The sequence below is a fragment of the Scyliorhinus torazame genome, chromosome 19 (assembly GCF_047496885.1).
Source record: "Scyliorhinus torazame isolate Kashiwa2021f chromosome 19, sScyTor2.1, whole genome shotgun sequence".
Taxonomy (NCBI): Eukaryota; Metazoa; Chordata; class Chondrichthyes; order Carcharhiniformes; family Scyliorhinidae; genus Scyliorhinus; species Scyliorhinus torazame.
This window is the reverse complement of record NC_092725.1, coordinates 95,957,619-95,983,311: the sequence shown is the minus strand read 5'-3', so window position 1 is coordinate 95,983,311 and position 25,693 is coordinate 95,957,619. Positions and strand designations below refer to the sequence as shown.

At 45.3% G+C, this 25,693-nt stretch overlaps 1 protein-coding gene across 1 annotated transcript in view; it reads right to left on the bottom strand.

The window, feature by feature from the left end:
- LOC140396336 (CD9 antigen-like) overlaps positions 1-23,574 on the bottom strand; it is a 39,035-nt gene extending 15,461 nt beyond the window's left edge. The window contains exons 1-2 of the mRNA XM_072484854.1: positions 23,437-23,574; positions 290-392 (exon numbers count right to left, since the gene is read on the bottom strand). Of these exons, the coding sequence (XP_072340955.1) occupies positions 290-392; positions 23,437-23,499 (166 nt within the window). The 5' untranslated portion in view covers positions 23,500-23,574. The remainder of the gene's footprint in view (positions 1-289; positions 393-23,436) is intronic.
- Between the last annotated feature and the right edge of the window lie 2,119 nt (positions 23,575-25,693).

Below are 25,693 nucleotides of genomic sequence, written 5' to 3'. Positions count from 1 at the left end.
ATTTGAGGGGTGGAAAGGGGCAAAGCCTTGGAGGGATTTGAAGACAAAGATGAGAATTTTAAAATTGAGGTGTTGCTGGACCGCGAGTCAATGTAGATTAACAAACACAGTAGGGGATGATTGAATGGGTCTTGGTGGGTTATATTCTGAGGGGCAGAATTTTGGATTATAACTGTGAGGAAACCAGCAGAGAGCAGGAGAATGGCTAAAATGTGGGAAGAACAAGGCAAATTTCTGAATTTAATTACCGCTCAGCTCACTACATTGGAAAGTTTCCTCAATATCTCACCAATGGTGAATTTCTCCCCATGTTGAGCAACTTCGTAAAGGCTCTTTGTCCTCTCATCAAAACGAAACCAAAATGCCAGGAGCAAAATGGTGAGTCCCAGCAACTGGAAAGCAATAAGTAAAAGGATTATTCTTAAGTCACAACTGCCTACATTGAATGTTTTATCTGAAACTGTGGCAAATATTAATATAATTATAATTGCTAAACCAGATGGTTCACTAATGTCCTTTAGGGAACGAAATCTGCCATCTATACCTGGTTTGACCTACATGTGACTCCAGAACCACAGCAAAGTGGTTGGCTCTTCATTGCTGTCTGAAATGGCCGAGCAAGCCACTCAGTTGTCCACATGGACCACGCTGGTTCAAGATGATGGGAAGTTAGTGATGAGCAGACACTAACATTCCATGAAAGAATAAATAAAGGAAATAGTCGATAAAAAGGCAAGCTATTCTGGCAGATCAATTATCCTCTTCTTCGTCACGTCTGAATCAATATTGTGGAATTTTCTATCAATATTGTAGGAGCCTTTAAACATTCATTACAAGGTGTAGACATAAAGCTCTCATCTCAGGGATAGGAAGGAGCATTTCTATGCTCTTTTCCTGGCTTCATGATGATCCAAATGCAGGAACCAATTTGCCTGCAGCAGGATCCCACACTGTGATAACAACCAGTTCATCTGCTTTTTAACGATGTTAGTTGAGGGATAAGTATTGTCCAAGACACCAGGAAAACTCCCCCTGCTGTTCATGGAAATAGCATTGTGGGGATTCGGTCGGTTCAATGTCTCACCTGAGAGATGGCGGGAGCGATTCTCCTTCCTCCTGCACCCATTTTCTGGTGCGGCGCGCCTCCACCTGCCAGCAGCGGGATTCTGCGTCCTGGCAGCTGGCCAATGGGGTTTCCCATTGTGGGCACACCCATGCCGTTGGAAAATCCGTGGGCGTGAGTGCGCTGCCGGCGAAACGGAGGATCCTGCCGATGGGGGATCCAGCCTGGCATCTCTGGCAATGCAGCACTCTCTTGGCACTGCACCGTGAGAGTCAGTCTGGACTTTGTGGCTGAAACACTGGACTGGGACTGGGACCTGAACTCAAAATATTTTGAGTAAGAGGTCAGAGTGTTGGCCAATGAGCCTTAGCTGGAGATTTTAAAAAATCTCAGCAGGTCTGACAGCATCTGTGGAGAGAGAACAGAGCTAACGTTTCTAGTCTGGCTTTGACAAAGAGTTAGATCCGTTCTCTCTCCACAGATGTTACCAGACCTGCTGAGAATTTCCAGCATTTTTTGTTTGTGTTTCGGATTCCAGCCTCTGCAGTAATTTCTTTTTATCAAAAAAACCCACCAACCTGATGCACTGCAGGAACTCACCAATACTCCTTAGGCAGCAATTTCCAAACTCACAACTGCGGCTATCTAGAAGGGGAAGTGGAACAGATACCTGGGAACACCAAGTTCCCCTCTAAGTCACACGTCATCCTGACTTGGAAATATATCATCGTTCCTTCACTGACGCTGGGTCAAAATCCTGGATCACCACCCCCCCCAGCCCCACCGGTAACAGCACTGTGGGCATACCTACACCACTTGGACTACAGCAGTTCAATTTGGCAGCTCACCACCACCTTCTCAAGGGCAATTAGGGATGGGCAATGAATGCTGACCCAGCCAGTTATGCCCACATACCATGAATGGATTTTTAAAAAGTAATTTGGATGGGAATTTGCACCTCAGTCTTTCTGATAATCTACCAGGAATTCAGAGGACAAATCACGGACGCCTCAGTGAAACAGTGTGGCCTCCCATGTGCCGTCCATTCAAGGTTTTCCACAGCCGCTTGCCAAAGTTACAGCAAAGATCCGGAGAATCTGACAGAACCTCCTCCCTTCATTTTCATGCTGCATTTTGACAAGTGCCATTAAGATAACAACACAGTAACAACACAGTTATCAAAGCAATTGCTAACATCTAACTAACTATTGCTCATTTCTAAATGGCATGTGCCGAGGAACTGGAGGAGCAGAGATTTAGGAGTTCAAGTACCGAAATCACCAAAAGCTAGTGGACAGAGATAAAAAAAAATATTTAAAAGGCTAGTAGAATGGTAACCTTTGTCTCTGAGACCCACCTGGAGTAAATTGGTTAAATTTTGAGGGCAGGCTGCATATACTAGACTTGTATTCCCTTGATGCAGACGGAGAGGACCTTTGTCTTTGTGACAATGGTGGTGGATGCCCGAATCTGGATATCCCATCCAGCAAACTCTCTGCCATTTTTGCGTTCGGGGTCATTGGGGGCAGGTTCTAATTTACGCAGCTTGGTTCATGGAGATAGCGACACATATTGAAGTGCAGCTGCCTCAGCGAAATCTGATTTTGGCTCGTGGGATTCCCAAAACAGAGTGTGCACTTCAGATCAGGTCAGAAAGATCTAAAGATGCCAGTGTAAGACAGGTAAGATATCCTTTTGGAGATGGTCTCAGGACATTGTTAGATTTTTTAAAGTAGACATGGTTGTGTGTAAAAAGTGCATAAACCCATTGGACCTGTCAAGATAGTTGTTAGGAGATCTGTCAAAATAGCATCAAGCAATCAAGGTATTAGATCTCCTGCCCTTTAAATTTTAAAAAAGATGTCGGTGGCAATGTTAAAAAGGACTCGCTATTTAACTCTACATGTTGACATATCATTACAGGATCATTGCCGAATGATTGATTTCACAAATATTATTTTCAAAGTGGGTGCCTTCAGTTCATAGTTTGATTGACAGCTCCAAGTAGTTGTAAACTCTTGGACGTTGGATTATGACAGCTAATGCTTATTTTGAGAAGGGATTAAAGGGATTTAAATGTAGTGAATGGATTCTTTTTCACTGTGAGTGTTTTCCTTCAAAGAGATAAAGCATCCATAGGCACTTAAGAGCTTTATTTAATCTTAGCATGGACCTCACCTCTGTCCATGGTGCATACTGGGCGAGTTGGCATAATAGATGTGAGGGCGAAGGATGGTGGGTGGGGCATGGATTTGCATGATTCGGCACTAAGTTGGCACAGAGGTTTTAAATGGCAAGGGGGTAGTGGATGGGCATAGGTTGGCATGGAGTGTATGAAGGCCCATTGGATATGAGGAAGTATGGGCTGCCATGGATAGGGTATGGGGAGTGTATGCAGGGTGAGGACATTTGAGGGGTGAGGGCTGTTATTCATTTTTTTGTTTATTTTCATTGCCTTAGCAAAGGGTTGGAGCATCAAGGATGGTCTTTTCCCCAGACCACTTCGGCATCTGGCAGCCGACAACCGCTTTACCGGGTTCCTGCCAGTATTCCAATTTTCACCCCCCCCCCCCACCAACTATACAGCCCACTCAACCACCACATCCCTTTATACTCCCCACCACCCTGGACCCGATGGAAATTCAGGCTGGTGCTTAAGGTGATTAAAGCGATTGATAGGGTGATGGAGAGAGGGTAGATGAGGAGAGGGTAGATGGAGAGAGGGTAGATGGAGAGATAGTCGATAGAGGGAGGGTAGATGGAGAGACGGTAGATGAGGAGAGGGTAGATGGAGAGAGGGTAGATCGAGAGAGGGTAGATGGAGAGAGGGTAGATGGAGAGAGGGTAGATGGAGAGAGTATAGATGGAGAGAGGGTAGACAGGGAGAGGGTAGATGAGGAGAAGATAGATGGAGAGAGGGTAGATGGGGAGAGGGTAGATGGGGAGAGGGTAGATGGGGAGAGGGTAGATGGGGAGAGGGTAGATGAGGAGAGGGTAGATGGAGAGAGGGTAGATGGAGAGAGCGTAGATGGAGAGATAGTTGATAGAGAGAGGGTAGATGGAGTGAAAGGCAATGGAGAGGGTAGATGGAGTGAAAGGCGATGGCGAGAGGGTAGATGGAGAGATAGTCGATGGAGAGAGCGTAGATGGAGAGAGCATAGATGGAGAGAGGGTAGATGGAGAGAGGGTAAATGGAGAGAGGGTAGATGGAGAGGCAGTCAATGGACTATGGATAGATGGAGTGAAAGGTGATGGAGAGAGGATAGATGGAGAGAAAGGCATTGGAGAGAGGGTAGATGGAGAGAAGGCTGATGGAGAGAAGACTGATGGAGAGTGGGTAGATGGGGAGAGGTCAGATGGAGAGAGGGTAGATGGAGAGAGGGTAGATGGGGAGAGGGTAATGGAGAGAGGGTAGATGGAGAGATAGTCGATAGAGGGAGGGTAGATGGAGAGAGGGTAGAGGGAGAGAGGGTAGATGGAGAGAGGGTAGAGGGAGAGAGGATAGATGGAGAGAGGGTAGATGGAGATAGGGTAGTTGGAGAGAGGATAGATGAGGAGAGGGTAGATGCAGAGAGGGTAGATGAGGAGAGGGTAGATGGAGAGAAGGTAGATGGAGAGAGGGTAGATGGAGAGAGGGTAGATGGAGAGATAGTCGATAGAGAGAGGGTAGATGGAGTGAAAGGCGATGAAGAGAGGGTAGATGGCGGGATAGTCGATGGAGAGAGGGTAGATGGAGAGATAGTCGATGGAGAGAGCGTAGATGGAGAGAGCATAGATGGAGAGAGGGTAGATGGAGAGAGGGGAAATGGAGAGATAGTCGATGGAGAGAGGGTAGATGGAGTGAAAGGCGATGGAGAGAGTGTAGATGGAGAGAGGGTAGATGAGGAGAGGGTTGATGGAGAGAGAGTAGATGGAGTGATGGTAGCTGGAGAGAGGGTAGGTGGAGAGTTGGTCGATGGAGAGAGGGTAGATGGAGTGAAAGGTGATGGAGAGAGGGTAGATGGAGAGAAAGGCGTTGGAGAGAGGGTAGATGGAGAGAGGGTAGATGGAGAGAAGGTAGATGGAGACATAGTCGATGGAGAGAAGGCTGATGGAGAGAAGACTGATGGAGAGTGGGTAGATGGGGGGAGGGCAGATGGAGAGGTAGTCAATAGACTATGGGTAGATGGAGTGAAAGGTGATGGAGAGAGGATAGATGGAGAGAGTATAGATGGAGAGAGGGTAGATGGAGAGAGGGTAAATGGAGAGAGGGTAGATGGAGAGGTACTCAATAGACTATGGGTAGATGGAGTGAAAGGCGATGGAGAGAGGGTAGATGGAGAGAGCATAGATGGAGAGAGGGTAGATGGAGAGAGGGTAAATGGAGAGAGGGTAGATGGAGAGGTAGTCAATAGACTATGGGTAGATGGAGTGAAAGGTGATGGAGAGAGGATACATGGAGAGAAAGGCATTGGAGAGAGGGTAGATGGAGAGAGGGTAGATGGAGAGAGGGTAGATGGAGAGAAGACTGATGGAGAGTGGGTAGATGGGGAGAGGGTAATTGTAGAAGCCAGGTATTTCGAATACAACTAGTATAGGTAAAAGATAGCTGTTTAAGCATAAATGATGAGCCCCAGTTTTAAATACCCATTTATACAGCAGAATTCACTTTTACTGAGGTCCGTTGTTCTGGCAAATGCATATTTTCAAAGACAGTGTGACATTAAAACAGCACAGTTGCAAAACAATTTGACACTGCTTGTGCTAATCGTCAAGGCCAAGGGCTGAATACACAGCAACATGAAGGCACCATTGTTCACAATGCAGATAACAGCTAGGTCAGAAAAGCTGATGTTGCACATTGAAGATGGATGGCTTGCCATCAAATCAAAGTTGTTTGAGTCTAACCCAAACCAATTAGGATTATATTGGGGTGTGATTAGATGACTTAAGACAGATATGAACGTGTCTAACTGAAAAGTTTCCGCCCGCCATTTTAGTGTGTTGTCTTTGGGGGTGTGTTGCTGCGAAGATGTCTTTGTGTTGTCTTTCTGTTAGTTTAGTCAGTTTTGTCCTTTATAGTCTCCATTTTAGTGTTATTGCCTTTGGGGGTTATGTCAGTCTACCAGTCTGTGTCAGTGATGTTAGTCCACTTTTGACTTTGAGTTTAGCTGAAGATTAGCTTTCTCTCTCTCTTCATGTTTCATTGCCAGACTTTGACCTTTTAAAAGTTACTTTCGAGCTGTCTGCCTAAGCAAAGAAAGATAATGTCTGTAATTCTCTGAAAGCTTCGAATTGTCTACGAATTGCCTTTTAAATGACTTTCAAATTGTAATCAAGCGACTACAAATAAAACAATTATTTTTTGGCACCTGAGAAGTTTATACTGCAAATTTCTGCTGAGTTCCAGTATTCGCAAAGTGCTACTGATAACCGAATAGCAGAGATGATATAAATTCCTTCAACTATACGCAGTCGAATAATACAAGGAATCGAACAACTTGACATAGTCCAGAAATAGTACAAGTCTTACAACTTGTCGTATTGCGCCAGAACTTGATTCATCAACTAAGCTTCCCCCAAACTTTGCGTAGTTCGACAGGTTAAGATCCCATAAATTTAAGATTCCTTCATTTTGGCGAGTCAGCTAGGAGTCGAACCTAGAATCTTCTGATTACAAGCCATTTATAATTGGCGTAGTCAGGCAGAAGGGGGGAGGACTGAGGACAACCTTCGGTGGCCCAGGTGACGACGGAAAACTTCGAAGATAATCGGAGGAGGTCGGGAACCTTCGGGAAGCTTCGGAGATAATCGGAGGAGGCCCAGAAGACAGCCGGAACCCACGGCTAGACTAGGGTAAGAAATATCTTTTTCACCCATTAAAAGTCTTAAAGCCGCATCAATCAGTATTTCGACCCTTGAAAAGAACATTTTTTATAGACTGTGTTAAATAAATCAAGTGCCAGTCGTTCAGACTATCAGACGTGACTGGAAGATTAGTCACTGCAGTAACTAAAATAAAACGGCAGTCAGCGATCAAGAAAAGTTATGGCTGATCCAAATCAAAGTGTAGATTCAGAGCCTTTAGCAGACAGAAAATTACTCCCCACTACATCCAAGGAGGGTGCTGGAATACCAGATGTTTCTGTTGAAGATATGTTGGGGGATTGTAGATCGTTCACTCGTAGACATTTTAACCTATGTGAAACCTCCAAAAAAATTGAATCAAAGTATGATATCCCCAGAGGACAGTGGTCCTTCAATAATATCAAGAGAGCATGGGGAAAATGCACACGATTACACGGTGCAGAACATGTAAAATGGTCCCTGGTAATTACGGGACAGATACACAGTCAGCAAGAGATCATTGTTAAAAATAAAAGTGACCATCAGCTTCAGTCCACTAAAGACCAACTAAGTGCAGTTCTTGAAGATTTGCAAGATGCAAAATCCAAACTTGAGCATTATGATGAATTTAGAACAGATTTGCAAAATAAAACCTCTGAACTCCAGCAGTTAAATGTTCAAATCGCAGAATTTCAAAATCAAGTTTTTAAAGTGGAGTCAAAATACCAACAGTTGCAATTAAATACTGAACGAAGTGATGATGAGTATAGGTCTACTAAAAGGCAACTAATTGCAGTTGTTGAAGAATTGCAAGATGCAAAATCCAAACTTGAAACAGATTTGCAAGATGCAAAATCCAAACTTGAGCATTCTGATGAAATTAAAACAGATTTGCAAGTTGCAAAATCCAAACTTGAGCATTATGATGAAATTAAAACAGATTTGCGAAACAAAACCTCTGAACTCCAGCAGTTATCTTTTCAAATAACAGAATTCCAAAATCAAGTCTTTGAAGTGGAGTCAAAATACCGACAATTGCAATTAAAAACTGAGCGAATTGAACTTGAAAATTGCAAGTTAATGAAAGAAAGATGTGTTTTAGAAAGAAATATAAACAACGTGACTGAACACTGTAATTCTTTGACAAACAGGCTTTCTGTACAAAAGATTGAACAAACTCAGAAAGCAGCCCAAGCACCCCACCTAGTGGCACAATCGGCAATTGCACAGCCGAGATCAATTGTTAAACATAAATCATTTTCTCTGTCGGATGAATCAGACGAAGATAGTGTTCCTACAATACAAAATACTAAAGCAATTCGACTAGCCCCTTTAAAACTCAAACGGGTTAGAGTTGGAAGCAAAAAAATAGAAGAAGATGGTGAAACTATCACTAGAAACATATTTGACCACCAATGGGTTCATGAACAAATTGATCCTTCTAAAATTGACGAATGGTCCAAGGGTCTTCCACACCCTAAAAAGGGTGGTATGACCACATGGGATGGAATTCACAGATTACAAGCCATTTACAGTCTCCACCCATTTGATGGAGTACAAATTCTGACCATCATGCTAGGTACTCGTGTAATTTCAACCCTTAGAAATGAAGTAGAAGTTGCCGTTGGAGACGATTTGCAAAATTTAGAAGCTGGTTGGCTAACAATCAAGAATTGGCTATTACAATTTCGCCCCCCGAGGACCAATTGGTCTAAGATCACAGCTTGTTTTCAAAAAAATGATGAAGATATTCAGGAATTTGAGGAAAGATTTTTGCATACTTGGATGGAATATTCAGGGATGACACTCGACCAGGAAAATGACACATGGGATGCAAGCACTTTAAGTCCATTAAAAACGGCTTTTATAGTCGGTGTTAAACCTGGAATTTCTGCTGCCTTGAATTTGGTTTTACCAGCTTGGGCCACAGCTGGCACATACCGAGACATAGTTGACCGATGCATTCAGATAGATCGTGGTTTGCACAATCAGGCAACTTTTAACACTGCAGCTGCTCAAATGCAGCCTATTGCTCAAATCCAACGCATGTTACCTGCTGCTCCAGTGGCGGCTGTTGCAGCACCTGCAGGAATATCAGCAGTAACTACAATTTCACCACCAGCGCTAGAACAAACATGTACCCTTGCCCCATTAAAATCATGTAAGAAAATACCACAATGTCTTTTCTGTGGTAGAGTAGGACACTGGATGGCAAAATGCTATCAAAAACAACGGATGGATTCAAGAGATGATAATGAAGTAGACAATGTTCACTACAATACATTTCCACCTCGTGGTCAACCATGTAACACGTACCAACAAGACACACCCAGTTTGGCTTCTGGTCAGCAACACTGGCTAAGCAACTACAACCATCGTTTGCTTTTACAGTTAATCAACAACAGTATCATAATAGCCCAACTGTTTACCACATGGCTTTATAGAATCATCTCAGGCAACTGCCTGTTTGGCCTTCCACCATTATCCAATATGAAGATGATGTTCTGATAACCTCCATCAATAAAGATGATCATGACAAAGATTTACGGATGGTCTTGAACCACCCCAGTACTAACAGTCACAAAGCTAGCTTTCACAAAGCACAAATTGCCCAGAAAGATGTTTACTTGGGACAGAAAATTTCCAAACGAAAAAGAGAACTTACTCAGAACAGAACGGCTGCCATCAAAGCAGCTAAAGAAACCTCAATGTATCGCCAAAAAGTTGCCAAGAACTGTCAACTTAAGAAAACTGTCATTATTCTGAACGTTGCTTTATTAATTTAAAGAAATTAACATATCTTGTTAGCTGTGTTTCCTTTAACAGAATCGACAAATTCATCTACAGAAAATCAAGATACAGCACAAGATTGGTTCAGTTATATATTTAATAAGTTATTGTATTTGATATTTTAAAATAAATGTTTGGAATTAGCCTGGAAATTAAAACTTCAAACAATGTGGAAGCTGGTTTAAAAAAAAAAAATCTTTGATTAAAAGCCAAAAGAACATATCGTTCAAAGAAATTTGATAACGGGAATTTGGCAGCAATCCAACTTTTACTCCCAGTCCATTTGAGTGACAAAAAAAAGTTTAAAGATGCGAATGGCATCATTCCAAGCTATACGCCTCTTTTTGTCTCTGTAAGAAAATTAACCCTTTCAACAAGCTTTTGTGTATAATCCAGAGGATGTCCATTTTGATAATCATTTTACCATTTATTACTAGATCATATGTTCAACTTTTATTGTATAATCATTTTACATGAAGTTTTTATTAATTACCAATGTGATCAAATTTGATTAATTTATTAACTATAAGAATTATTTTGAAATGCCTGTTGCAATGTTAATGTCCATTTTATTGTTTAAAACTGTAATGACAAAATGAATGAGTTATTATTTGCGCTTTTACCTATCCTATCGCATTAATGATGTATTTTAATCTTTTCTGATATATCTCACTTAATTTTTCGATTTATCAAAGGGCCGACTGTAGAAGCCAGGTATTTCGAATACAACTAGTATAGGTAAAAGATAGCTGTTTAAGCATAAATGTTGAGCCCCAGTTTTAAATACCCATTTATACAGCAGAATTCACTTTTACTGAGGTCCGTTGTTCTGGCAAATGCATATTTTCAAAGACAGTGTGACATTAAACAGCACAGTTGCAAAACAATTTGACACTGCTTGTGCTAATTGTCAAGGCCAAGGGCTGAATACACAGCAACATGAAGGCACCATTGTTCACAATGCAGATAACAGCTAGGTCAGAAAAGCTGATGTTGCACATTGAAGATGGATGGCTTGCCATCAAATCAAATGTGTTTGAGTCTAACCCAAACCAATTAGGATTATATTGGGGTGTGATTAGATGACTTAAGACAGATATGAAAGTGGATAACTGAAAGGTTTCCGCCCGCCATTTTAGTGGGTTGTCTTTGGGGGTGTGTTGCTGCGAAGATGTCTTTGTATTGTCTTTCTGTTAGTTTAGTCAGTTTTGTCCTTTTTGGTCTCCATTTTAGTGTTATTGTCTTTGGGGGTTATGTCAGCCTACCAGTCTGTGTCAGTGATGTTAGTCCACTTTTGACTTTGAGTTTGAGTTTAGCTGAAGATTAGCTTTCTCTCTCTTCATGTTTCATTGCCAGACTTTGACCTTTTAAAAGTTACTTTCGAGCTGTCGGCCTAAGCAAAGAAAGATAATGTCTGTAATTCTCTGAAAGCTTCGAATTGTCTACAAATTGCCTTTTAAATGACTTTCAAATTGTAATCAAGCGACTACAAATAAAACAATTATTTTTTGGCACCTGAGAAGTTTATACTGCAAATTTCTGCTGAGTTCCAGTATTCACAAAGTGCTACTGATAACCGAATAGCAGAGATGATATAAATTCCTTCAACTATACACAGTCGAATAATACAAGGAATCAAACAACTTGACACAGTCCAGAAATAGTACAAGTCTTACAACTTGTCGTATTGCGCCAGGACTTGATTCATCAACTAAGCTTCCCACAAACTTGGCGTAGTTCGACAGGTTAAGATCCCATAAATTATTAGATTCCTACAGTAATGGAGAGAGGGCACATGGAGAAAGGGTAGATGGAGAGAGGGTAGATGGGGAGAGAGTAATGGAGAGAGGGTAGATGGAGAGATAGTCGAGAGAGGGAGGGTAGATGGAGAGAGGGTAGAGGGAGAGAGGGTAGAGGAGAGATAGTCGAGGGAGAGAGGGTAGATGAGGAGAGGGTAGATGGAGAGACGGTAGATGGGGAGAGGGTAGATGAGGAGAGGGAAGATGGAGAGAGGGTAGATGGAGAGAGGGTAGATGGAGAGAGGGTAGATGAGGAGAGGGTAGATGGGGAGAGGGTAGATGGAGAGAGGGTAGATGGGGAGAGGGTAGATGAGGAGAGGAGAGATGGTAGATGGAGAGAGGGTAGATGAGGAGAGGGTAGATGGAGAGAGGGTAGATGGAGAGAGGGTAATTTGGAGAGAGGGTAGATGGAGAGATCGTCGATGGAGAGAGGGTAGATGGAGTGAAAGGCGATAGAGAGAGTGTAGATGGAGATAGGGTAGATGGAGAGAGGGTAGATGGAGAGATAGTCGATAGAGAGAGGGTAGATGGAGTGAAAGGCGATGGAGAGAGGGTAGATGGAGAGATAGTCGACGGAGAGAGCGTAGATGGAGAGAGCATAGATGGAGAGAGGGTAAATGGAGAGAGGGTAGATGGAGAGAGGGTAGATGGAGAGATAGTCAATGGACTATGGGTAGATGGACTGAAAGGCAATGGAGAGAGGATAGAGAGAAAGGCGTTGGAGAGAGGGTAGATGGAGTGAGGGTAGATGAGAGGGTAGATGGAGAGAGGGTAGATAAGGAGAGGGTAGATGGAGAGAGGGTAGATGGGCAGAGGGTAGATGAGGAGAGGGTAGATGGAGAGAGGGTAGATGGAGAGAGGGTAGATGGGGAGAGGGTAGACGGGGAGAGGGTAGATGAGGAGAGGGTAGATGGAGAGAGGGTAGATGGGGAGAGGGTAGATGAGGAGAGGGTAGATGGAGAGAGGGTAGATGGAGAGAGGGTAGATGAGGAGAGGGTAGATGGAGAGAGGGTAGATGGAGAGAGGGTAGATGGGGAGAGGGTAGATGAGGAGAGGAGAGATGGTAGATGGAGAGAGGGTAGATGAGGAGAGGGTAGATGGAGAGGGTAGATGGAGAGAGGGTAATTTGGAGAGAGGGTAGATGGAGAGATCGTCGATGGAGAGAGGGTAGATGGAGTGAAAGGCGATAGAGAGAGTGTAGATGGAGAGAGGGTAGATGGAGAGAGGGTAGATGGAGAGATAGTCGATAGAGAGAGGGTAGATGGAGTGAAAGGCGATGGAGAGAGGGTAGATGGAGAGATAGTCGACGGAGAGAGCGTAGATGGAGAGAGCATAGATGGAGAGAGGGTAGATGGAGAGAGGGTAGATGGAGAGAGGGTAGATGGAGAGATAGTCAATGGACTATGGGTAGATGGCGTGAAAGGCAATGGAGAGAGGATAGAAAGAGAGAAAGGCGTTGGAGAGAGGGTAGATGGAGTGAGGGTAGATGAGGAGAGGGTAGATGGAGAGAGGGTAGATAAGGAGAGGGTAGATGGAGAGAGGGTAGATGGGGAGAGGGTAGATGAGGAGAGGGTAGATGGAGAGAGGGTAGATGGAGAGAGGGTAGATGGGGAGATGGTAGATGAGGAGAGGGTAGATGGAGAGAGGGAGATGGGGAGAGGGTAGATGGGGAGAGGGTAGACGGGGAGAGGGTAGATGAGGAGAGGGTAGATGGAGAGAGGGTAGATGGGGAGAGGGTAGATGAGGAGAGGGTAGATGGAGAGAGGGTAGATGGAGAGAGGGTAGATGGGGAGATGCTAGATGAGGAGAGGGTAGATGGGGAGAGGGTAGATGGAGAGAGGGTAGATGAGGAGAGGGTAGATGAGGAGAGGGTAGATGGAGAGAGGGTAGATGGAGAGAGGGTAGATGAGGAGAGGGTAGATGGAGAGAGGGTAGATGGAGAGTGGGTAGATGGAGCGATAGGCGATGGAGAGAGGGTAGATGGGGACCGTTTAAAAGGTCGCTGCCTGGGTGAGGTAAGTACAGATTAACTTACTTACCTTGCAGGTCAGCTGTTTAGTTCGGGAGTGAGAGCTGGGACCTTAGAAACAGCGCGGGAATTTGAAAAAGCGCGGGAGCTGCGAGGCAGAGGGGACCGTTTAAAAGGTCGCTGCCTGGGTGAGGTAAGTACTGATTAACTTACTTACCTTGCAGGTCAGCTGTTTAGTTCGGGAGTGAGAGCTGGGACCTTAGAAACAGCGCGGGAATTTGAAAAAGCGCGGGAGCTGCGAGGCAGAGGGGACCGTTTAAAAGGTCGCTGCCTGGGGTGAGGTAAGTAATGATTAACTTACTTACCTTGCAGGTCAGCTGTTTAGTTCGGGAGTGAGAGCTGGGACCTTAGAAACAGCGCGGGAATTTGAAAAAGCGCGGGAGCTGCGAGGCAGAGGGGACCGTTTAAAAGGTCGCTGCCTGGGTGAGGTAAGTACTGATTAACAACTTACTTACCTTGCAGGCCAAGTCGATTTCAGCAGGAGCGGAGCAGGCTAGTCCATTTCAGCGGGGGCAGTGCGAAAGTGATTTCTGGGAGGTAAGTCTCTCCTTTAAAAAAATTTTTTTTTTAAATTTTAGTGTTTAAGGTGGGAACAGGAAGTCGACCCGCGGACTTCTGGGAAGACCCTCACCAATAAATTCTGGTGGAGAGGAAACCCGAGACACTACACGTGTAGTGTCTCCCACCCGCCCTCATCCTCTAACCTAATAATAAAACCCATTGGTGTGAGGTAAGTACCATATTTTATTATTGTTATTAATATTTTTTTTTAATATAAAAAATTTAATTTAGTTGTTAGCCAGATCTTGGTAGAAAGTTAGAGGGATGGCAGGGAAGGGAGTGCAATGTTCCTCCTGCAGGATGTTTGAGGTGAGGGATGCCGTTAGTGTCCCTGCTGATTTTACCTGCAGGAAGTGCTGCCATCTCCAGCTCCTCCAAGACCGAGTTAGGGAACTGGAGCTGGAGTTGGAAGAACTTCGGATCATTCGGGAGGCAGAGGGGGTCATAGATAGCAGCTTCAGGGAATTAGTTACACCAAAGATTGGAGATAGATGGGTAACTGTAAGAGGGACTGGGAAAAAACAGTCAGTGCAGGGATCCCCTGCGGTCGTTCCCCTGAGAAACAAGTATACCGCTTTGGATACTTGTGGGGGGGACGACTTACCAGGGGTAAGCCATGGGGTACGGGCCTCTGGCACGGAGTCTGTCCCTGTTGCTCAGAAGGGAAGGGGGGAAGAGGAGCAGAGCATTAGTAATTGGGGACTCTATAGTCAGGGGCACAGACAGGAGATTTTGTGGGAGCGTGAGAGACTCACGTTTGGTATGTTGCCTCCCAGGTGCAAGGGTACGTGATGTCTCGGATCGTGTTTTCCGGGTCCTTAAGGGGGAGGGGGAGCAGCCCCAAGTCGTGGTCCACATTGGCACTAACGACATAGGTAGGAAAGGGGATAAGGATGTCAGGCAGGCTTTCAGGGAGCTAGGATGGAAGCTCAGAACTAGAACAAACAGAGTTGTTATCTCTGGGTTGTTGCCCGTGCCACGTGATAGTGAGATGAGGAATAGGGAGAGAGAGCAATTAAACACATGGCTACAGGGATGGTGCAGGCGGGAGGGATTCAGATTTCTGGATAACTGGGGCTCTTTCTGGGGAAGGTGGGACCTCTACAGACAGGATGGTCTACATCTGAACCTGCGGGGCACAAATATCCTGGGGGGGAGATTTGTTAGTGCTCTTTGGGGGGGTTTAAACTAATGCAGCAGGGGCATGGGAACCTGGATTGTAGTTTTAGGGTAAGGGAGAATGAGAGTATAGAGGTCAGGAGCTCAGATTTGACGTCGCAGGAGGGGGCCAGTGTTCAGGTAGGTGGTTTGAAGTGTGTCTACTTCAATGCCAGGAGTATACGAAATAAGGTAGGGGAACTGGCAGCATGGGTTGGTACCTGGGACTTCGATGTTGTGGCCATTTCGGAGACATGGATAGAGCAGGGACAGGAATGGATGTTGCAGGTTCCGGGGTTTAGGTGTTTTAGTCAGCTCAGAGAAGGAGGCAAAAGAGGGGGAGGTGTGGCGCTGCTAGTCAAGAGCAGTATTACGGTGGCGGAGAGGATGCTAGATGGGGACTCATCTTCCGAGGTAGTATGGGCTGAGGTTAGAAACATGAAAGGAGAGGTCACACTGTTGGGAGTCTTCTATAGGCCTCCAAATAGTTCTAGGGATGTAGAGGAAAGGATGGCGTGGATGATCCTGGATAAGAGCGAAAGTAACAGGGTAGTTATTATGGGAGACTTTAACTTTCCAAATATTGACTGGAAAAGATATAGTTTGAGTACAATAGATGGGTCGTTTTTTGTACAGTGTGTGCTGGAGGGTTTCCTGACACAGTTTGTTGACAGGCCAACAAGAGGCGAGGCCACATTGGATTTGGTTTTGGGTAATGAACCAGGCCAGGTGTTGGATTTGGAGGTAGGTGAGCACTTTGGGGACAGTGACCACAATTCGGTGACGTTTACGTTAAGGATGGAAAGGGATAAGTATACACCGCAGGGCAAGAGTTATAGCTGGGGGAAGGGAAATTATGATGCCATTAGACGTGACTTGGGGGGGATAAGGTGGAGAAGTAGGCTGCAAGTGTTGGACACACTGGATAAGTGGAGCTTGTTCAAGGATCAGCTACTGCGTGTTCTTGATAAGTATGTACCGGTCAGGCAGGGAGGAAGGTGCCGAGCTAGGGAACCGTGGTTTACCAAAGAAGTGGAATCTCTTGTTAAGAGGAAGAAGGAGGCCTATGTGAAGATGAGGTGTGAAGTTTCAGTTGAGGCGATGGATAGTTACAAGGTAGCGAGGAAGGATCTAAAGAGAGAGCTAAGACGAGCAAGGAGGGGACATGAGAAGTATTTGGCAGGAAGGCTCAAGGAAAACCCAAAAGCTTTCTATAGGTATGTCAGGAATAAGCGAATGACTAGGGAAAGAGTAGGACCAGTCAAGGACAGGGATGGGAAGTTGTGTGTAGAGTCTGAAGAGATAGGCGAGATACTAAATGAATATTTTTCGTCAGTATTCACTCAGGAAAAAGATAATGTTGTGGAGGAGAATGCTGAGCTCCAGGTAAATAGATTAGATGGCATTGAGATACGTAGGGAAGAGGTGTTGGCAATTCTGGACAGGCTGAAAATAGATAAGTCCCCGGGACCTGATGGGATTTATCCTAGGATTCTCTGGGAGGCCAGGGAAGAGATTGCTGGACCATTGGCTTTGATTTTTATGTCATCATTGGCTGCAGGAATAGTGCCAGAGGACTGGAGGATAGCAAATGTGGTCCCTTTGTTCAAAAAGGGGAGCAGAGACAACCCCGGCAACTATAGACCGGTGAGCCTCACGTCTGTAGTGGGTAAAGTCTTGGAGGGGATTATCAGAGACAAGATTTATAATCATCTAGTTAGGAATAATATGATCAGGGATAGTCAGCATGGCTTTGTGAAGGGTAGGTCATGCCTCACAAACCTTATCGAGTTCTTTGAGAAGGTGACTGAACAGGTAGACGAGGGTAGAGCAATTGATGTGGTGTATATGGATTTCAGCAAAGCATTTGATAAGGTTCCCCACGGTAGGCTATTGCAGAAAATACGGAGGCTGGGGATTGAGGGTGATTTAGAGATGTGGATCAGAAATTGGCTAGCTGAAAGAAGACAGAGGGTGGTGGTTGATGGGAAATGTTCAGAATGGAGTTCAGTCACAAGTGGAGTACCACAAGGATCTGTTCTGGGGCCGTTGCTGTTTGTCATTTTTATCAATGACCTAGAGGAAGGCGCAGAAGGGTGGGTGAGTAAATTTGCAGACGATACTAAAGTCGGTGGTGTTGTCGATAGTGTGGAAGGAAGTAGCAGGTTACAGAGGGATATAGATAAGCTGCAGAGCTGGGCTGAGAGGTGGCAAATGGAGTTTAATGTAGAGAAGTGTGAGGTGATTCACTTTGGAAGGAATAACAGGAATGGGGAATATTTGGCTAATGGAAAAGTTCTTGAAAGTGTGGATGAGCAGAGGGATCTAGGTGTCCATGTACATAGATCCCTGAAAGTTGCCACCCAGGTTGATAGGGTGGTGAAGAAGGCCTATGGAGTGTTGGCCTTTATTGGTAGAGGGATTGAGTTCCGGAGTCAGGAGGTCATGTTGCAGCTGTACAGAACTCTGGTACGGCCGCATTTGGAGTATTGTGTACAGTTCTGGCCACCGCATTATAGGAAGGACGTGGAGGCTTTGGAGCGGGTGCAGAGGAGATTTACCAGGATGTTGACTGGTATGGAGGGAAAATCTTATGAGGAAAGGCTGATGGACTTGAGGTTGTTTTTGTTGGAGAGAAGAAGGTTAAGAGGAGACTTAATAGAGGCATACAAAATGATTAGGGGGTTGGATAGGGTGGACAGTGAGCACCTTCTCCCGCGGATGGAAATGGCTGGCACGAGGGGACATAACTTTAAACTGAGGGGTAATAGATATAGGACAGAGGTCAGAGGTAGGTTCTTTACGCAAAGAGTAGTGAGGCCGTGGAATGCCCTACCTGCTACAGTAGTGAACTCGCCAACATTGAGGGCATTTAAAAGTTTATTGGATAAACATATGGATGATAATGGTATAGTGTAGGTTAGATGGCTTTTGTTTCGGTGCAACATCGTGGGCCGAAGGGCCTGTACTGCGCTGTATTGTTCTATGTTCTATGAGTGAAAGGCGATGGAGAGAGTGTAGATGGAGTGAAATGTGATGGAGAGAGGGTAGATGGAGAGAAAGGCGATGGAGAGAGGGTAGATGGAGAGATAATCGATGGAGAGAGGGTAGATGGAGTGAAAGGCGATGGAGAGAGGGTAGATGGAGAGATAGTCGATGGAGAGAGCGTAGCTGGAGAGAGCATAGATGTAGAGAGGGTAGATGGAGAGAGGGTAAATAGAGAGAGGGTAGATGGAGAGGTAGTCAATGGACTATGGGTAGATGGAGTGAAAGTTGATGGAGAGAGGATAGATGGAGAGAAAGGCGTTGGAGAGAGGGTAGATGGAGAGAGGGTAGATGTAGAGATAGTCGATGGAGAGAGGGTAGATGGAGTGAAAGGCATGGAGGGAGTGTAGATGGAGTGAAAGGTGATGGAGAGAGGGTAGATGGAGAGAAAGGCGATGGAGAGAGGGTAGATGGAGAGATAGTCGATGGAGAGAGGGTAGATGGAGTGAAAGGCGAAGGAGAGAGGGTAGATGGAGAGATAGTCGATGGAGAGAGCGTAGCTGGAGAGAGCATAGATGTAGAGAGGGTAGATGGAGAGAGGGTAAATGGAGAGAGGGTAGATGGAGAGGTAGTCAATGGACTATGGGTAGATGGAATGAAAGGTGATGGAGAGAGGATAGATGGAGAGAAAGGCGTTGTAGAGAGGGTAGATGGAGAGAGGGTAGATGGAGAAAGGGTAGATGGAGATATAGTCGATGGAGAGAAGGCTGATGGAGAGAAGACTGATGGAGAGTGGGTAGATGGGGAGAGGGTAATGGAGAGAGGGCAAATGGAGAGAGGGTAGATGGAGAGAGGGTAGATGGGGAGAGGGTAATGGAGAGAGGGTAGATGGAGAGATAGTCGATAGAGGGAGGGTAGATAGAGAGAGGGTAGAGGGAGAGAGGGTAGATGGAGAGGAGGGAGAGAGGTTAGATGGAGAGAGGGTAGAGGGACAGAGGGTAGATGGAAAGAGTGTAGATGGCGATAGGGTAGTTGGAGAGAGGGTAGATGAGGAGAGGGTAGATGCAGAGAGGGTAGATGGAGAAATGGTAGATGGAGAGATGGTCGATGGAGAGAGGGTAGATGGAGAGAGGGTAGATGGAGAGAGGGTAGATGGAGAGATAGTCGATGGAGAGAGGGTAGATGGAGTGAAAGGCGATGGAGAGAGTGTAGATGGAGAGAGGGTAGATGAGGAGAGGTTGATGGAGAGAAAGTAGATGGAGAGATGGTCGATGGAGAGAGGGTAGATGGAGAGAGGGTAGATGGAGAGAGGGTAGATGGAGAGATAGTCGATGGAGAGAGGGTAGATGGAGTGAAAGGCGATGGAGAGAGGGTAGATGGCGAGAAAGGCGATGGAGAGAGGGTAGATGGAGAGATAGTCGATGGAGAGAGGGTAGATGGAGTGAAAGGCGATGGAGAGAGGGTAGATGGAGAGATAGTCAATGGAGAGAGCGTAGATGGAGAGAGCATAGATGGAGAGAGGGTAGATGGAGAGAGGGTAAATGGAGAGAGGGTAGATGGAGAGGTAATCAATGGACTATGGGTAGATGGAGTGAATGGTGATGGAGAGAGGATAGATGGAGAGAAAGGCGTTGTAGAGAGGGTAGATGGAGAGAGGGTAGATGGAGAGAGGGTAGATGGAGACATAGTCGATGGAGAGAAGACTGATGGAGAGAAGACTGATGGAGAGTGGATAGATGGGGAGAGGGTAATGGAGAGAGGGTAGATGGAGAGAGGGTAGAGGGAGAGAGGGTAGATGGAGAGAGCATAGATGGAGAGAGGGTAGATGGGGAGAGGGTAGATGGGGAGAGGGTAGATGGAGAGAGGGTAGATGAGGACTGGGTAGATGGAGAGAGGGTAGATGGAGAGAACATAGATGGAGAGAGGGTAAATGGGGAGAGGGTAGATGGGAGAGGGTGGATGGAGAGAGGGTAGATGGAGAGAGGGTAGGTGGAGAGAGGGTAGATGAGGAGTGGGTAAATGAGGAGAGGGTAGATGGAGAGAGGGTAGATGGAGAGAGGGTTGATGAGGAGTGGGTAGATGAGGAGAGGGTAGATGAGGAGAGGGTAGATGGAGAGCAGAGGAATCTGATAAGTCTCTGGCCAATTTTTATCTTTAAACCAACATAATTAATCTACAGATTATCTAATCAATGTCACATTGCTGTTAGTGGGAGCTTGCTGTGCACAAACTGGCTGATGCATTTCAACAGTGACAACATTTCAAATGTATTTAATTTGCACAAGTCTTTATTAATATCTGTATTTTGATGCAAAAGCCATCTCCAGAACGTCTGAAGACTGGACATTATCTATCGGCCTCGCAGCACCTGACCTGGGACACGACGAGGCCAATAAATATCTTGAGAGGCCTCTCGCGAGATTTACCAGCCTCGACATGCCTTGCGAGATCTAACGAGATCCCATGAGGTGTTGCGATTTGGATCCTGCCTACTGATGTCAGACCCCAGATTTGCATATTCAAGTGTGCAGTTAGTCTCACTTGAATATATCTTCGCCGGATCTACCCAGATCCCGGGACAAAACGGCCTCACCTCGGAGATTCAGAATGGGCGGCGTTTAGCACGTCAACCAGGAGTACCGGCGCTTGAGGGGGGGGGGGCTCTCTCAGGGCTCTCACAGGTGATCCCCGGGGGGCTCCTGAGTGGCTGGGCTCCTGGCAGGGTGGTACCTTGGCATCTGATGCACTTGGGCACTGTGACACTGCCAGGCTGGCAGGGGTGGTGCCAGATACCAGGGGTGGTGGCATCATGCCCATGCTGGGGATCGGTCCCGGGCCCATGCCCTGCTTTTATGAGGTGGGGTGCGGGGTCTCAATCGATGAGTCGGGGGTGTCCAGAGACTACGGTGGGGAGTCTAGAGATCGGGGTGCCATTTTAAATGGCAGCCCGATCTCTTTCTGCACTGGCAAGCGGAGCTCACTAGTGTAGGAATTGGGACTAAGTGGAGCCTGGGAGGGGCATTCCTCACCGAGGCCCAGAAATGAAGCAAAGCCCCATTTAATAGCGGGGTCATTCTCGGCGCTGCCAGCTATCTCTCTCATCGATGCTCAAGGAGACTTGGGTGTGCTTGTGCCAGGAACGCACAAATAGCAGTAAGCTTACAGGTACAGCACAGTTCTGCAAGCAATTAGAAAGGCAAATAGCATGTGGGCTTTTACCGCATGAGGATTGGAGTGTAGGAATAAAATAGTCTTGGTCGAATTGTTTAGGGATTTGATGAGACCGCATTGGAACACTGTGTGCACCTTTGGTCTCCACATTTAAGATTGGATTGGATTGGATTGGATTTGTTTATTGTCACGTGTACCGAGATACAGTGAAAAGTATTTTTCTGCGAGCAGCTCAACAGATCATTAAATATATGGGAAGAAAAGGGAATAAAAGAAAATACATAATAGGGCAACACAACATATACAATGTAACTACATAAGCACTGGCATCGGATGAAGCATACAGGGTGTAGTGTTAATGAGGTCAGTCCATAAGAGGGTCATTTAGGAGTCTGGTGACAGTGGGGAAGAAGCTGTTTTTGAGTCTGTTCGTGCGTGTTCTCAGACATCTGTATCTCCTGCCCGATGGAAGAAGTTGGAAGAGTGAGTAAGCCGGGAGGGAGGGATCTTTGATTATGCTGCCCGCTTTCCCCAGGCAGCGGGAGGTGTAGATGGAGTCAATGGATGGGAGGCAGGTTCATATGATGGACTGGGCGGTGTTCACGACTCTCTGAAGTTTCTTGCGGTCCTGGGCCGAGCAGTTGCCATACCAGGCTGTGATGCAGCCAGATAGGATGCCTGTATTCTGACTCGTCGTTATTCGAGATCCGGCCCACTATGGTCGTATCGTCAGCAAACTTGTAGATGGAGTTGGAGTTGGAGTAAGAAAGGATATACTTGCATTGAAATGGAATGTCAATCCATACCCTCACAATCAGTAGTCCCTCTGTTCCATCCTGACACTAGGAATGCTAAGCACACCCCAAAAAATTTTCTTTTGCAGCAATACTGTGTGCCACGACTCCACTCTTACCCCCTTGACGTGCCACTGGACCACACAATAAATTCATAGAACCAGCTGAAGGAGATGGCTACGAAGGTGAAAACAAAAGTCAACCTGGTCCAGAAACTGGTGAGCACATTCCCGGGAGCATCAGTATCCAGGGTTTGGACACGAGAGATGGCCCTTGTGTGTACCCTGTAGGTGAGTTCTGTGCAAGCTGCCACCATACTGATATTCAACTGAACACTGAGATATGGCGTATCGCAGGAACCCTCAAGTCGACCTCTCGACACTCTGCCTGTGCTGCCGCACGTTATTCCCCCATCCATTATCTTCAATACTACAATCCTCTGGGAAGTCGGTGGATCAAGCAAAGCCACCATCTCTGCATCTGTCAATGCCTTAATTAGCATCTGCCAATGCCATTAGAAGTCACAGCAGCCCTTTTAAACCCACTGCTTAAACTTTAGCATTACCATTGCAACCCCTGATGAGGTTTGGAAAGGGAATGGAGTTCACAAGAAGTCAGACAAAAAAAAACCTGAGCAAATATCTAACCCCAAAAGTCTTATCTTCCACAAAGTTCCTGGGTAACCCTTAAGCTCATCCACATAAACCTCAGCAGATGTGGATACCTACACAAACGGCAAAGATTCGCCAGTGTGCGACAGTGGGCACGCAGGACAGATCACACAACATGTAACAACTTAACGCCCCATTCACAAATATGAGAGAGACAGCAAAGCAATATTCTCCACTACTGCTTACAAGGTTATCTGGCTGAACCAGCCAAAGGGTAAGAGAAAGGGGGTTGTTCAACATCTGCATCAGCCAGAAGAAAGAGAGATCTTATTCAGTATCATTTTGATTCGCATCTTAAATCACACGAGGAAATATTTTCAGAAACATACATTTTTAGGATTGTTTAGGATTATTTCAAGATAATGCGTTGGAAATTTGATAAAAAGAAATCGACTTTGGTACATTATTTACCGCACAATGAATAGTACCAACGAAAAGAAATCAGCAGATTAAAAACAGCCCTGGATCAACAATGATCTTATTGTGGCCAATATTCAAATGAGAAATGCTTGAAATTTGTATAGTCGAATCTCAATTTAACAGGCATGCGCACAAAACAATCAACAAACAAGCAGAAAGATCACCTTACCGAGAATAACAGGTTGAGTATGACGAGACAATATTTGATGCATCTTGCCTGAAACATCACCATTCTGGCAAACGTTTAGCAGGCAGTTTTACTCTGTGCTGTTTTGATGCAGAACGAAATCAGCACAAAGTGAGTAGCACACTGCTATTTAAAATCAGCCGAGCAGGCAACTTCCTGTTTACCCTGTGACTCGTTGCAAGACGCATATAATCAGGATACCACAGCAGAATTTGATTCTTACAATGGAAAGTTAACAAAATTAGTCCCTATTTGGTAGATGATACATAGGAGTGCTCTCATACTTTTGTGCTATAGAGGATTTTTGAGCAGATAGAGCTTATGCTTTAAATGGACGAGAGGGGGAAATGAGTCAAAGAGGGCAAAATTCAGTGGCCACTGAAAATAGGCGCAGGGATCACAGTTGACAATAAACCTGCTTCCGATGTAGGCAGCATGCAAACTTCATTTCAATTTAGCTGTCATCTTGTGGAATAACCTTTTATGTGTCTCTTTATTACATGCCTTTTGTAAATCCAAATACATGGCATCTACTGGTTACCCTTTATCCATCCTGCATCCTCATAGAACTCCAATAGGTTTGTCGAGCACAATTTCCTTTTCACAAAAACATGCTGACTCTGCGTGATTACAACATAGGGTGGCTGTCCCTCAATTTGAGAATGATGTCTATTCAGGGTCTTGAGGTTCTGCCATGGGACTTCATGTGACTAAACAGGTTGAATCTTGACCTGCAGATCTCTGGGCATGGGGGGGCAGGACTTCCTATGAGATGGTGGGATTTGCTTTCCTTCTCTACTATCACTCTTCCTCATCATCCAGGCATTGTGACTGAAAACCTTGTGCAGCTTGATGGACAATTTGAAGCCCTTTTGAAAATTTGATGGCAAGCTCCTCCCAGCCACTAATCATTAATCTTACGTGCAGCCCAGTGCTAAATCAGCAGGTAACCCAAATTTGTGTAAATATCTTGTATTTGTCTTCACAGTAGAGGACATGAAAAGCATCCCAATAATACAAGAAAATCAGTGGGCAAGAGGGAGGGAAGAACTTAATAGCTTATATTCTCAGCGTTTTAAAAGAAGTGTCTAAAATTCTCAAGGTTCTGGCAAGGTCCCAGTTCGTTGGAAAACTGCAGATATAATGCACCTGTTTGGGTAAGGAGTGAGACAGGAAGTGTGAAATCATAAACCAGTTCACCTAATGTCTATAATTGGAAAAATGTTAGAATTAAGGAAGTAAGGAAAACATGTAGCAAATCATAGTACAACCAGGCAAAGTCAACATGATCTTGTGAAAGGAAAATGGTGTTTGACAAATTCATTGGAGTTACATGAGGATGTGTAGCCAGCAGGGTGGATGAAGAGGAACCAGTAAATGTTGTTATTTGAATTTGCAAAAGGTATTTAGTAATGTGCCACATAAAAGATCGCTGAATAAGATAAGAGCTCAAGGTGTAGGGGGTAATACATTCATATGGATAGAGGATTGGATAACTAGCAGGAAACATAGTGAGGATAAATGGGTCATATCAGGGTTGCAAACTGCAACTACAATTTGGCAGATGGAGTTTAATGTGGAAAATGTGAGGTCATCTACTTTGGCAGGAAGAGGAGAAAAGCAAAATATTATTCAAATAGAGCGAAACTGCAAAATGCTGCAGTGTAGAGGGATTCTGCCCTTGTACATGAATCACAAAATGTTGGCATGCAGGTACAAAACTAAATGGAAAGATAACTAGAACGTTAGCCATTATTTCAAAGGGGGTGCAATATAAATGTAAGAAAGACTTGTTACAACTGTACATGTTATTGGGTGAGACCGTGTAGAACTTAGGAGTGTGATTCTCCCCTAAAGTTACTAAGTTCATTTGTGACGGGTTTTTCAAGGAATTCCCCACCGGCCCTGCCGGCGAGTTCCCCACTGCTATCCAATGACACTTAGGGCTCAATTCTTCGGCCTCGGTACGCTCTCGATCAAGCATAATGAGGCCTGTGGATAGCAGGAGAGGCCAAAAACGAGATCTGCGCCAGGTGCCAAACTGTATCCGATGCAACCGGCCTGCTATCTGAGACGAAATTGGGATCTCGCCGTCGCGACGCGCAAAACCAATTATCACCACTTAAGCTCAATTTCCATACAATTAACGGGAGCCACCCCTTATCCAATGGCTTCCTGTCATTCATTAGCCTCCCCAGCAAGTGCTCACACTGGCGCCGATTAGTACTCCTTTTAAAAA